Source organism: Colias croceus, chromosome Z (assembly GCF_905220415.1).
Source record: "Colias croceus chromosome Z, ilColCroc2.1".
Classification (NCBI taxonomy): Eukaryota; Metazoa; Arthropoda; class Insecta; order Lepidoptera; family Pieridae; genus Colias; species Colias croceus.
In genome coordinates this window covers 4,151,836-4,165,367 of record NC_059568.1, presented here as the reverse complement: position 1 = coordinate 4,165,367, position 13,532 = coordinate 4,151,836, and the positions used below count along the sequence as shown (strand labels likewise).

General features: G+C 32.2%; 2 protein-coding genes across 3 annotated transcripts in view; both read left to right on the top strand.

Annotated features, from left to right (window-relative positions):
• Nucleotides 1-935: 935 nt before the first annotated feature.
• LOC123705246 lies at nucleotides 936-4,902 on the top strand. Of its 2 annotated transcripts, none has more exons than XM_045653946.1 (6): nucleotides 936-1,000; nucleotides 1,849-2,052; nucleotides 2,223-2,291; nucleotides 2,466-2,609; nucleotides 3,091-3,164; nucleotides 4,746-4,902. In XM_045653946.1, the coding sequence occupies exons 2-6, from the start codon at nucleotides 1,996-1,998 to the stop codon at nucleotides 4,837-4,839; spliced, it is 438 nt and encodes a 145-aa protein (XP_045509902.1). In that variant the 5' UTR covers nucleotides 936-1,000; nucleotides 1,849-1,995; the 3' UTR covers nucleotides 4,840-4,902. The 2 variants fall into 2 exon arrangements, with proteins under 2 accessions (XP_045509902.1, XP_045509901.1); XM_045653945.1 differs by lacking the exon at nucleotides 936-1,000 and adding an exon at nucleotides 1,078-1,172.
• Nucleotides 4,903-5,593: 691 nt separating this feature from the next.
• The window catches only part of LOC123705513 (putative fatty acyl-CoA reductase CG5065), a 35,850-nt gene continuing 27,911 nt past the window's right edge, over nucleotides 5,594-13,532 (top strand). Inside the window, exon 1 of the mRNA XM_045654313.1 lies at nucleotides 5,594-5,696. The gene's annotated coding sequence lies outside the window, so the exon portion shown is untranslated. The remainder of the gene's footprint in view (nucleotides 5,697-13,532) is intronic.

The following is a 13,532-nucleotide window of genomic DNA, read 5'->3' as shown; positions in this document are numbered from 1 at the left end:
ATTTTTTGGTAAACTAAGAATAATATTTTTATTCTCAAATTTGTTTCTTAAAACAAAATAACCAAATATTTAGATTGATACATATTTTGTTCCTATTAAAATAACAGAAGTTTCTCATTGTATAATATTATGTACTTGTTACATCAAATTCCTGAAGATTAATACTTTATAAATACATATAGTAATATATTTATGTTTTATAATTATTTACTCTTTCAAAAAAGCGTGTGAAGAATACAGAAAATGACATTATTGTATAATTGCTTATTGTATATTGAATTATATCGATAAAATTGTTTTTTAGTAGACCGTACATATTATAATAATATATTAAATGATTAATAATAGTATAAAGATAACTTGAACCAGCCTAAAGCGTCAGTTACACCATATTATACCCCATGAGAGGCTTAACGAATGTTAATATTTTTGGTTTGACGACATGATTGCTAAGCTAAGCCGGGACCAGAGCCTTATAAAAAATAATCTACACTATTATTTAATTAAAGTCTCTTTATACTAATAAAGGATATATTATACAATAATATACTAAAAAAATATTTCTATTATTAAAAAAAACGACGTGTGGCACTCGGGGACTGCCGCGGATAAAGCTATGGCATGCTATGCCTTCACCTCCGCCTCCGCCCGTCGGAATGGGGAGCGTGAGGTTTTTCGTTACGGAATTTATCGATTCGGTCCCCGCGCTCAAGGCCCGCGATAGAAGCTATGCAATAGCTTAAAAATACTTTTTTAGGATTCATTTATGTATCGTAAACTAAGGAAAATATTTTTATTCTCTGTTTATTAAATTAATTAATTTATTAAATTAATTGCAAAATGACTGTCTCTTTATACTAATACACGATATACAATTATATACCAAAGGTTTGCTCGCTCTTGAATCCTGCGCGGCAACGGATGCCAATCAAAGCACGACCCAGTGGGGACTAATCAACTGTGAGACGGGGACACGCTTACTCCATTTGAAACATTATAAGTAATATTATTTTGGCATCGTATTTCAATCATAACAATCTCTTTGTTTCCAGTTAATGCAGACTTACAAATTCTAAGTGATTGTATAGTGTCATAAGAGGACTCAGCAGTCAGCAATATGTATTTTTAATTTTGTCAAATAGTAACGAATTATCGTATTAAAAGAGAAATAGGTGAATGCAATAACTTGTTAGTTGTTAACTATTTAAATTTAATTTATTTTATATAATAAATATAATGTAACATTATTGAATTAGATTGTAGGAACTTAATATTTTATCTCTTTTTCTTTTTATTAATAAATTCAACAAAACCTATAGAACCTACCAAAGCCCACGTCTTTGTTTAATTGAAGTGAACGTAATTATAGTCATTATAATATATTTAATTTTAACGAATAACGATATCAATAAGATTATGATATTGGTAATAATCAATAATCCTTTTACACAGCACATCGCAATATGTTTGTTATTCGTTTTTGCTAAACTAAATGATAAGGCGGAAGATCTGCTTTAATTCATGAATTTATTTTTTCTCTAAGATATAATATGAGGTTTTGTGCCGCTTACAGAATAATTCCTTTTATTTAAGACGTATTTAATGTAAAATATAGAATTCATGTGTAAAGCTAATTGCTTAAATATGTAGTAGGTTAAAGTGTGACCCTTAACTGGACATTACAATAACATTAAACTGTAGACACAGATAATTATATATAAACATTCTTATATTTTGATGTCTGTGACTGTAGATAATAATTGGTAATTGCCAATTCCGGATCCCAATCTGTGACTATGAATTATTCCTCTTAATTTAATGGATAAGTAATAAAGATCTTGATCTCAGGTGACCTGCGTAACAGTGTGTTTAGCGGGAACATTGCTAGCGCACCGAGAGGACGCAGCCCAAGACTTCTTCCAGCATGTTCTACGGATCCCCAACCCGGATAAAGTCCTGAACACAATCCTGGGCAGACTTGAGAGGAATCGCCAAATGGCAGCTAGGTTTAAACAGCGCGATAATGAGGAAGATTGCGATGAATCTGATGAGGTAATGCTTATAATATTAATTATTAGAAAATATCTGTCGACTTCTTTTTCACGTATATAATATATTGAGTTGATTTTGATGTAATTTAGTAAAAAATATTTAAAGTAACAATTAAAACTCTAGCTTCAAAATCAAACTTAATTAATTGAAAATTAACATGAATGTTTTAGTCACTACCGGAGTACACAGAATCATTACAAGCCTCGCGAGAGAGGGAGATGCGTCAATTGGGTGCTCAGGTAAGAAATGCTGTTCACATTAGTAACTTTTACTCTAAGATTATCAGTTCTTGAGAAATTATTAAACTGGTAGCAGTCAATTCGGAATTCCCATAATATAATTACATCTATAATAAAAATACAATTGTACCAATTTCGCCTTACGCGTCATGTTCATAAAATGAATGTTCCAAGGCTTTCCAGAAACACTATCCAATTTGCCACTTGGAGAGGAAGATCCAGCGACTGAACACCAATGAGTTCGAGTACCGGCCAGCTTATTATGAGGAGATAACGTGCACCACATCTGTTGCTGATGAAATTGGAGTCACTAATGAGGTTAGTTATTGAACTGGTCTTGTAGAAAAACTAGCTGTCCCTGATTCATCCGCGGAAAAATGAAATTTCTGTAGCTGATAGCTCATGTGTTATACTGATATATAACCTAATTACATCCAAATGCGTCGCATAATTTTTTCGTGATAGAGTAATAGAGTAACAAACATCCACACATTCTTACAAACTTCCGCGTTTGTTAGTAGGATGGGTCATCAATCATCATGATATAAGAATTAACTGTAAATGTTTAATGACTGCCCCATATTTTAAGTTTCAGTTTTATGTTAGGTAATTTATTTGAAAAGGTTAATGGAAAATTAAACACGCGATTGTTTCCAACAAGATTTTGGAACTCTAACCCTTCGAGTTGAAATTTTCCTCTTCATATTATTTCAGTAAACATATAGAACTACGCTAAGGTTTTTATTTTTATTTAAACATACTATAGCTTCAAAATGTATAGAGGAGATTAATGTTTCAGATATGCTCGAGTCTTGGGTTCTCGTGCGTACAGTGGAACAAAACTATACATTTAACAAGACGACGGTATTCCAGGTAAATAATCTACTATTTTATGTATTCTCTTAATGTTGCATGTATTAATTAGAACCCTATAGACATTTAACTGGTGCTCATATTATCTACATGGGACGTATTTGCTAAGATTTTATCAAAAGGGGTTCTGTTTTGCTAGACTTATGGTTAAATCATTGTTAATAACCTTTATTACAATTAATCAATGATATACAATAATTGACGCGTAAAAATATAATAGAGAGGTCATTCATTCAAAGTTCAATACCCGGAGCTCACTAATGAGAACTGTCCCGGTCTGGCAGGACAATTTGACGATAAATAACATTAGAGAAAAAGAAATACACCCACTCCAAGAGACACTGTTTTTATTTTAACAAAATTGTTTCATTTGTATTTTCCTCGCTAATAACCAGGTTTTCTTGTAATTAATGTTTATAAATTTATAAATAGATGCTTTTACAAAGTTAACTAACTGATACTACCTATGTTCATATTTTCTTGGATCTAAACTTGGTTTAAAACCACCGTTGTTGCACATTATTTTGTAATTTTCGAGTACAGCTATAGAGCTGAAAAATTACTTATACCTATATAAGTAATTTTTCAGCTCTATAGCTGTACTCGAAAATTACAAATATACTTATAAGTACCTACACACAACCTATGTTGTGTGTAGGTATAAGTAATTCTTGGTTTCCTTAAATCTGAGGAGGACCTAAAATTTACCTTAATTGGTTTGTTACAAAGATACAAAAATTCTCAACATTAAACATATGTATAGATATCAATTCTAATTTCTGATATGATTCTTAAATGTATCATCATCATAATAAGGAGCATATTATGTAACATCTAATAACAAAATGCCTAATACGTTAACATTAGAGCCTCCAAAAGAACACTCACGGTACAAATTACTGCAGTTACACTCGGTTTAGTTCTCAGTCTTAGCTCGGTTCGCGTTTTATCGATCAAAGTCGGCACATTTTTATACCAACGTAGCTCGCCTACTGACGTCGTGAGAGCCGACTGCATTAACGAAATTGAAAATACATATTCTGTTTTCATTTGAACAGCGGTAGCTTTTTTAATCATGACCAAGAAAAGCAGCATCACTATTTAAACGTTTTTGTGGGTCAAATAGGAACAAATCATTTCAATGATATAATAGAAGAAAATAGGTTTTTATTCATTTGCATCTCTCTTGACGATAGACAAAATTTTGATGAAATTTTTAACATTCCTATATTTTTTTAAATATTTACCTATAGATGCTGTGAGCCAGTCAGTCAGTCGTATACTTATTATAATATTATTATGATTATTGTACAAAGAAAGCTAAGTAAGAACATTAGATAGCTTGATCATTCATTAGCTTTAGTACTAGATAGTCCATTTATCCAGGCTAGATGCTATATTATACAAGGTGTAATCGTTAAGTGTGCGCAGGCGATTATTCCGTAACTATTACAGATATCAAAAACTTTAAACTGATATCGAAAGTACTTAATCTGTACCTGTACCTGTGAATCATAAGATCACGCTACCACACTGCCACAGTAACCATGGCAACTGCATACAGATAATTTCATTTTTCAGTGACTGCTGGGAGACCCTGACGATGGTGATCCCCGCAGGCTGTGAGTGCATGTGGCCGGTCCACAAACTTGGTGACATGTCCCTCCACGTATAGACCCCACCCCAATTAACCATTACAACCACGACAAGTTGTGATAAATGTTTTTATTTCCTGTTATTCGTAATCAGTGATTTATGTTTAGTAATTTATTTGGCTATTCGTGTTATTAAAGTTTGAGAATAGCATATTGTGTTTTCTTTTCATTTCCTGTGAGTGTGGGCTTTGATTAATTAGGCACATAATTTTTTAGAACTACATCGTCGGTACCTACTTTATAAACTAATTTTTACACTCTATACGTAAACTTTTATACCTACATTTCTACTGTCACGGTGTTCACTGAAAAAGAAAACAGTCAAAATGAGAACCTCTTCTTTTAACCTCCTCCTTTTTTATGCTTAACCGATTTTTGTGAAATGTTTTGTTTAGGTTCGATAGCGAGATTATAATTTGAAAAACTTTTTTTAAGAGATATAATTATTGTCCTCTCTAACTTCGTTTTGCCAGGTCAGCTAGAAGCGTTATAAAAATCCTATTATGCGATGTTTAATGTAGTTATGCTAAAACACATAATTAAATAAATAAAAACAACAACATACTAAAAGATTATAATCTACTGTTATTATGAATTATGTTCCATTATTTATAAAGGTCGAGAGGTTAAAAATTAACACTGTTAAATACCTAAGACACGAGCAAGTACGTAATACAATACTTAGTTAAATAATTTTACATGTAATTCGGAAGAAAATCTCCGCAAATCAGTCACAATTGCTAAAGCTAATTAATGTATGATAATGAGTCGAGGACCACCTTACTACTAGATCACAAATATTTTATGTAGACGCAACCTGGCCAGCAAGCCAGTCGAGCAGTGCGTTGCGACGAACCTTCACGACTTATTCTAACGAGTGAGTATATAATACAACTTATATTTTATTTAAACTTTTAATATTTTGGTGGCAATTTCGTTTAAACATTTTGTGCTGCGATTTTTTTTTCTTTTTTTTAGATAAAAAATGTGATAACCAAAATCGTGTTTAAAATTGAGATAACTACATAAACAAACATTGCTGCGGTTTAACATGCAATATTTATTTTTATGTATCAAGGACTATTGGTTTAAACTATTTTTTACGTATAAATTATTTTTTTAAGAAAAGAATTAAACGGGTGCGTAACTATGAACTTATTAAAGAAAACATCGAGTGACTTCTTCTCAGATCTTCTTCAGATCTCAATCCCGAGGAACACCAATAGGAATAGGATTATCTAATTCTTAACAATTAAAATAATTATATAAATAAAAAACACTGTGATTATTTCTTACATATTTTAGATTCAATCAAATAAATTAATAACTTTTAATAAATAAATTTTTAATTCATTTAATTTAGTTTCGTAAAATAATGAAATTATCAAGTTTAAATTTTGTTGATGACAACTGCATTTACGATACATCTCAATTATCAATGCATAGCTCTGGAAAAGTACTGGCAAGCTTACACCGGAACAAAGTATATTTTTCGTTCCACCGTTTGGTCATTTATAGTTTCCAGACGTTTTGAAACAAAAAGTTAGAGAAACCGTTTTGAGAAATAAATCTTAATATTCTCTCGTTTAATTTTAATTAACTATCTTCCAAAACAAAGAGAAGAGGTTCTATGTTCGTGTGTAAATGTATGTATGTTTTTGTGTATGATAAACAATATCTTCGGCAATTCTGATGAGATTTTAATATAAAAAAGAGTGTGTGCACTTATGTTCACGCGTTAGAAGTTATACTTCTTTGGCGTATGGAAAAAAAATACTAGAATATACAACTTGAACATAGTTATCAATTTTCATATCACCTAGAACTAACTTCATGCTGTTAAATTTAGGTGTCGGTGTGCGCGCGCATCGTAAAAATTCACTCTCATAATTTTTCTCCATCGCGCCAAAAGAAGTATAACTTCAAAAATGCTACAACTTTCACTATTCGATTTAAAAATCAATATTCATTAATTTATAGCTAACACAAGTCATACAAGATTCAGCTTTCAATAATAATACAGAATATAACGGTTTTATATGTATGTCGATCTGAAGATTATCATAGCCAACTAGTTTTTCTTATGGGATTTGATCTCGTGTTCCTTACGTCATTTTGCGATAGGTTTTATTTTCATAACAAAAATAAACCATTTTCAAATCCGTTCGAAAACAATAGACCAATTTGCATTTGTATACGTTAATGCTAAGCGTTAATGAATATATTGTAAATAATTTTAGTAATAAGTATTTCATAACTCAAATAAATAACTACTCGATCTCCAATATCTTTCAAATTTAATGTAAACAAAATTGCTCACAGTATAAAAACAATAATGGGACTTTTTTTTGTTATATAGCTTATTTGGATTCAATAAAATAATAGCGCTTTTTCAGATAACTTATAGCTTCTTTTGCTGAGCGAACTTATACGGTCTTTTTATCAAACTAGTTCAACGATGAAATTAAATATTAATAATATAATACATCATATATAATATAATAATAGTAATTTATGTACCTATATATTATTATGTATACAAAAGAATTTTCGGTAGGTATATTGCCTTAAGATCCTTAATGCAACACTAAAAACAAATAACAAAAAACGACGTGTGGCACTCGGGGACTGGAGCGGCCGCGGTAAAGCTATTGCATGCTAATTGCTATGCCTTCAAGCCGCACCTCCGCCCGTCGGAGTGGGGAGCGTGAGGTTTTTTCGTTACGGAATTTCTCGATTTGGTCCCCGCGCTCAAGGCCCGCGATAGAAGCATTTTAAATTTTACTAACAATTACAAGTTTCTTATGTATTATTAAAAATTAAATTCGAGACCATTAAAAAATGCTGACAAATTGACAATGTTATTTATTGACATAACAGAGTCATTATAACAAAATATATAACAATATTAAGAGCTAGCGCGCAAGAGCAACTTTTGTCTCCGCAACTATTTTGTCTCTCCCTACCACTCTATCCACTCTATGGGCTAGTAAGAAAGTGTGCGCACTGCGCACGTAGCGACGCAACTCCCCATAGTAGAGTTGATGGGAGACACAAAAGTTGCTCTTGCGCGTGTTGTATATTTTGTTATATAAATGACTCTGTTATGTCAATAAACAACATTGTCAATTTTTACTCAAGTGAAATTCGCTTTGAAGCTTTAGTCCAATTTTATTCCAATTAGTTTAAAATATGAAATCAATATAATTAAAAATAATTCATATAAGTATAAGTTTAATTAATTTTTCGAATTTTCAATTTGGATTGGGTTAACTTTTAAATATGTGTGTATTTAAATTAAGTTGAATGTAAGAATAAATATACTATTATAAGTCCTCTTTAATATAATATTTTGGTTGCTGTAAATATTTTATATTAAGCATTGCGAAATGCGAATACAATTTTTGCAAATACAGCGAATTTGTACAGAATTATCGATTAGCAAACCGGGCGAAATCCCTTTCGGCTCCAGAGACACCTTTTTCTTTGCTATATAAACCTCACGGAGCCTGAGACCTTTCCAACGAATGCAAAACCGTGGAAATCGGTTCGTGCGTTCTGGAGTTATAGCGTCAAAACCCGACTTATTTTTCTATAGTAGATTAGTCCTTCACATAATATTATTTTTTTACTAGTATACCTATAGGTATTATATCTATCAAATATGTGTATAGTTTGTGCCTTAGCTACATATATTCAATGTATCCGAATGTTTGTTTTTTTATTTATTCTGTAATAGAATAAAAATCGTATTAAAGGATGTAGTTGAGTTGCCTTGTATGTAATTTACCTACACAATAGAACTGATATTTTCTCAAAGAATCTGAATAAAATAACAAAAAGTATTTTGCATTTACATAATTGATTGTTTTTTATTTACCTGTAGGTACGTTTAATTTGTTTGTTTTTGTTAGTTTTTACAATTTATTTAATTTGTTCAAGATTTCATATTAAAACATAATTGAAAAATACCTATTTTATAATTTATATTGAAATTCATATTACCGATATTGAAAATGAAACTATAATATTTTAAAATATTTTTAGGGAATGCTAATGCTTTTAAAATGAAACTTTATTTTAAAATATTTTTATGTCAGTTTTTAAATTATCCTTTTTTTATAACTTGGGGACTATTTTTTAAACTTTTATTAAACCATCCTCTCGAATTTAATAATCGGTTAACGGTAGGAATAGTTTGGTGTTTTCTAAAAACATAAGTAAACTTTTATGTTGTTTGAATTTGCACAATAACTACATTAGTTTAGTGCGAGCATTATTTATAAATTGACACTTGACATATACCTACGAACATAGTAAATAATAATAACTAACTCTATTCAAATAAAACAGGTTTTAGTAAATCTATCTTCCAATGACTTAATGTAGTATATTAAGAATTATTTGAGTACACACAGACGCTAAGGCTTTTATAACCCTTAAGCTACTCAGATACCGAAGCTTTGCTCCAATATAAAAAATAAACGTGCTGTCACACACACACACACACATTTTATTAAATTCTTTCTTTTCTTTTCATTTCTGTTTCTGTATCTAATAGTGTTAAGGAAGAGCGGAAGTCGGAACCTCCTGACACAAGCATTTTATTTGCTTACTAGGAGTGTTCCAATCACAAAATAGTTAAGGACATACCTATTGTAAAAGGAAGAAATAAATAATTTGAATTGAATTTTGAATAATAAGTAGACCAGAGTTTAAGTAACTGAAGACCATTAGAGTGTTATATTTTATATGGCATTGGTAGGCTAGAGTTACCTTAGGCCGGCTACTCACGTACTTGTCGCAGGCCCAATATTGGAACAATCTCGGTTGCACGGCGGTCGTAGCAATTTCAGTTGTTCTCAAAATTGCCCCTGCTTGCCTATACACATCACAATTAAATTCAAAACTTAGTTTGGTTTAACTCCTCGAAAAAGCAGGCTTGCCTTTTTACAGCTAAACGTACCGACTTCAGTTTAACACCTACTTTCCAGGATGTGTCCTTAGAATTGTCCAATGAACTGGAGCTTTTAAGCCTAACGCTCTCCTCCAACCTCAACTTCAAGACCTTCATTGAGTCCAAGGTGCAGGTTGCCGGCAAGAAGCTTGGAATACTCTCCAAAGTGGCAGAATTCTTCACACCGGAACAGCTCCTAAACCTTTATAAAGCTCAAGTTCGGTCGGGTGTGTAGTACTGTTCCCACCTTTGGGCTGGTGCAGCAATATACCAACTTAGCGCCTTGGACTCAATTGAAAAACGTGCGATTAGGCTAATCGGGAATGAAACCCTTACCACCTCGAAACTGTATAGCTTAGAACATCGTCGAAAAGTGGCTAGTTTGGCAGTGTTCTACAGGATCTACCACGGTGAATGTGCTGAAAAACTGCACAACCTGATACCCGCTTCTCCCATTATCACCGGGCGACTCGACGCCGTGCTGGTCTCCACCCCTATGTCATCGACATTCCACCCATACGCACTAAGCGTTACGCCTCATCCTTTCTCGTGCGTACCAACGAGGAATGGAACAATCTTCCGGCGTCCGTGTTTCCCGATAATTATAATCTGGACTTGTTAAAAAAAAAGTGAATAAGCACTTATTAGGTCAGCATGCTCCATCCTAGACCTCGCTTTATATCGCTTTCCATCAGGCGAAGCGATGGTCAAATGCCTGCCTAATCCCAAATTAAAAAAAAAAAAAAAAAAAATTCCCCTGCTGCAGGTACGTGTGTAGCCGGTTTTACAGTTAATTGTGAGGTACCTAGTAACGTACCTAATGCTAATTAGGGGTAAAGTTCAAACAATTTTCCTCTCAATCTTACAATAATTGGTAACATTTACATACAATTTGTAGCATCTACTAGTCTTTCAAATTCATTTTGCTTCTTCAATCATTGGTTAAAACTTATTCATCGAATAACGTACTAAACTACCATTTCAAAAATGTATTCTAATTGTCCGTATATGACAGTTTACAGGTGAAATTTTAAAATGTTCGTGTAATACTTTAAAAGTACGGATAAATTTTAACCAAGGATTGAAAAATCGGCCCTAAATCGAAAAGACTTCATTACATCTATTGAAGTATTTCAATCTCAAACTCAGAATAAATCGTAAAGACTTGATTATCATATTATATCAAATTCTTTCAAACTTAATATCAAACTCACACTAAATAAAGCCAGCTTTATCTAGGGCAGTGTAACCTGTGTAATATGGGTCGCGACCCACCTGTGAACGCGTCTCGCGGCCTTCGGTTTATAGGGAAATTGTTTTGATTTAAATAACTTTACTAGATTTTGCTAATGCAAATACCTACACACGCATCTCACTGTATCTTTATAAAAACCTTAATATCTTGAACTCCAGCCTCCAGGGTCAAATCAGATTAATAAGTGTAAATCAAATCTAATCAAATCAACCAGTTTAAAAACCATGTTATCAATTTACAAACATATTATTGTATATTCCGTGTTTCCCGGTAATGTCGGTTTAAAAGTACAAAACATAAAAGCCTTTTAGGTACCTTTTGTTTCATTATTCCATGGCCCTAAATACAAACACTTTCATTCAAAAGAAAGGAGGCACGCTGTTACTACACAACTATTTCCAAAACAATGGTAGAAAAACTCATTTCGGCAACTTTAGATAAGTTATCTGAGATTTATTCAAAGGTTAAAGAAACTTCTTTTTCCTTGTTAACCGACTTCAAAAAAAAGGAGGAGGTTATCAATTCGGCCGGTATATTTTTTTTTTTTTTTTTTTTTTATGTATGTACACCGATTACTCCGAGGTTTCTGAACCGATTTACGTGATTCTTTTTTTGTTCGATGCGGGATGGTGTCGAATTGGTCCCATAAAAATTTTATTCGGCTAGGCCTAGTAGTTTTTATTTTATGAGCATTTTTGTCTGTACTCGATGACTTAATTTCAATGTAGCAAGTAACTTTGATTCTCTTCCCGGTAACCGATTGAGCTGAAATTTTGTATACGAATGTAAATTGGATAGCGATGAAACATTATCATGACATGGAGCTGATCTGATGATGGAATCGGAAGGTGGCCATAGGAACTCAGTAATATATTGACTCAACTTTATCGAGTTTGGGCTCGTTTGTTTCGTGTTGAAAAATACACTAAAAAGTATTAAATAAAAATAACTGCGTTAAAAACAACCGACTTCAAAAACGGAAAAGTAAGAAATAAAAAAAACCGGCCAAGTGCGAGTCGGGCTCGCGCACAAAGGGTTCCGTAGCAGCAAATATAATAAATTACAGTTAAATCAACCTATCTCAAAAACTATAAGAGATACTTTGATCAAACCAAAAATCGTTGAAAGAGTTAATTAGCATGCATCACCTCTATTTTTTTTAGAATTTTATACCCCGTAGTTATAAAAATAGAGGGGGGGGGACATACTTTTTACGACTTTGAGAGCTGATATCTCAAAAACCGTTCACTTTAAGAAAAATGTTTTTTAGAAAACTTTATATCATTTTAAAAGACCTTTCCATTGATACCCCACACGGGTATGTACATCGAAAAAAAAAATTTCATCCCTCAGTTACATGTATGGGGGGCCCCACCCCCAATTCTTTTTTTTACTATTTAGTGTCATATTTTTGTAGCGGTTTATACAACACATATTCCCATCAAATTTCATCACTGTAGTACTTATAGTTTCCGAGTAAATCGGCTGTGACAGACGGACAGACGGACAGACGGACATGACGAAACTATAAGGGTTCCGTTTTTGCCATTTTGGCTACGGAACCCTAAAAAGATTTGATATTATTAATTACTACATATTATTTTTATGTGCTATTTATTAAATAGGTTTGAAGTCGGTGCCAAACACTAAGCACTTAGTATTAAGCCCATGCACCGACATCAAACCTTTTTAGTAAATAGCACATAAAAATAATATGTAGTAATTAATAATATCAAATCTTTTTTATTTCTTACTTTTCCGTTTTTGAAGTCGGTTGTTTTTAACGCAGTTATTTTTATTTTAAAAGTTGTGTTCAAAAATGTTATGATTAGGTAATTTGAAGAATGTATGCTCTTATATTATTAACGGTTGTATGCTCTTATATATGGTATACTAGCTTACCGCCCGCGGCTTCGCCCGCTTTGTCTAAAACCTAATAAATTATATACTAAAACCTTTCTCTTGAATCACTCTATCTATTAAAAAAAACCGCATCAAAATCCGTTGCGTAGTTTTAAAGATTTAAGCATACAAAGTGACAGAGAAAGCGACTTTGTTTTTATGTAAAGTAGGTAGTGATGAACCAATTGTTTAACTAAATACATAAAAGTCATTATTCATAAGAACATATAATGTATACCACAGTATAGTTCGTGGAGCAATCAATAAATTAGAAACGGTCCATTTCGTTCCCTTCTAATTCATTTCTTCCGTGTAATTTGGACAGTCTTTTCTCTAGAAACCGTTATTTAACGGTATATGGTGGAGAAACGAAATTATGTTTTTGAAATAACGAACCATTAAATCACATGTTACCTAGACATCCGTGTTTTTTTTCACAAGAAATAAAGGAAGAATCGTATGAATACGGAAGAATCTATGAAGGCATTATGGATGCTCATTGCTCATATATAATAGTATGTAAAGTTTATTAAGCCTCACCTATTCATTTGAACATGCGTTTTAGCTATATTGTAGATATTAAGCTATTGCATAGCTTC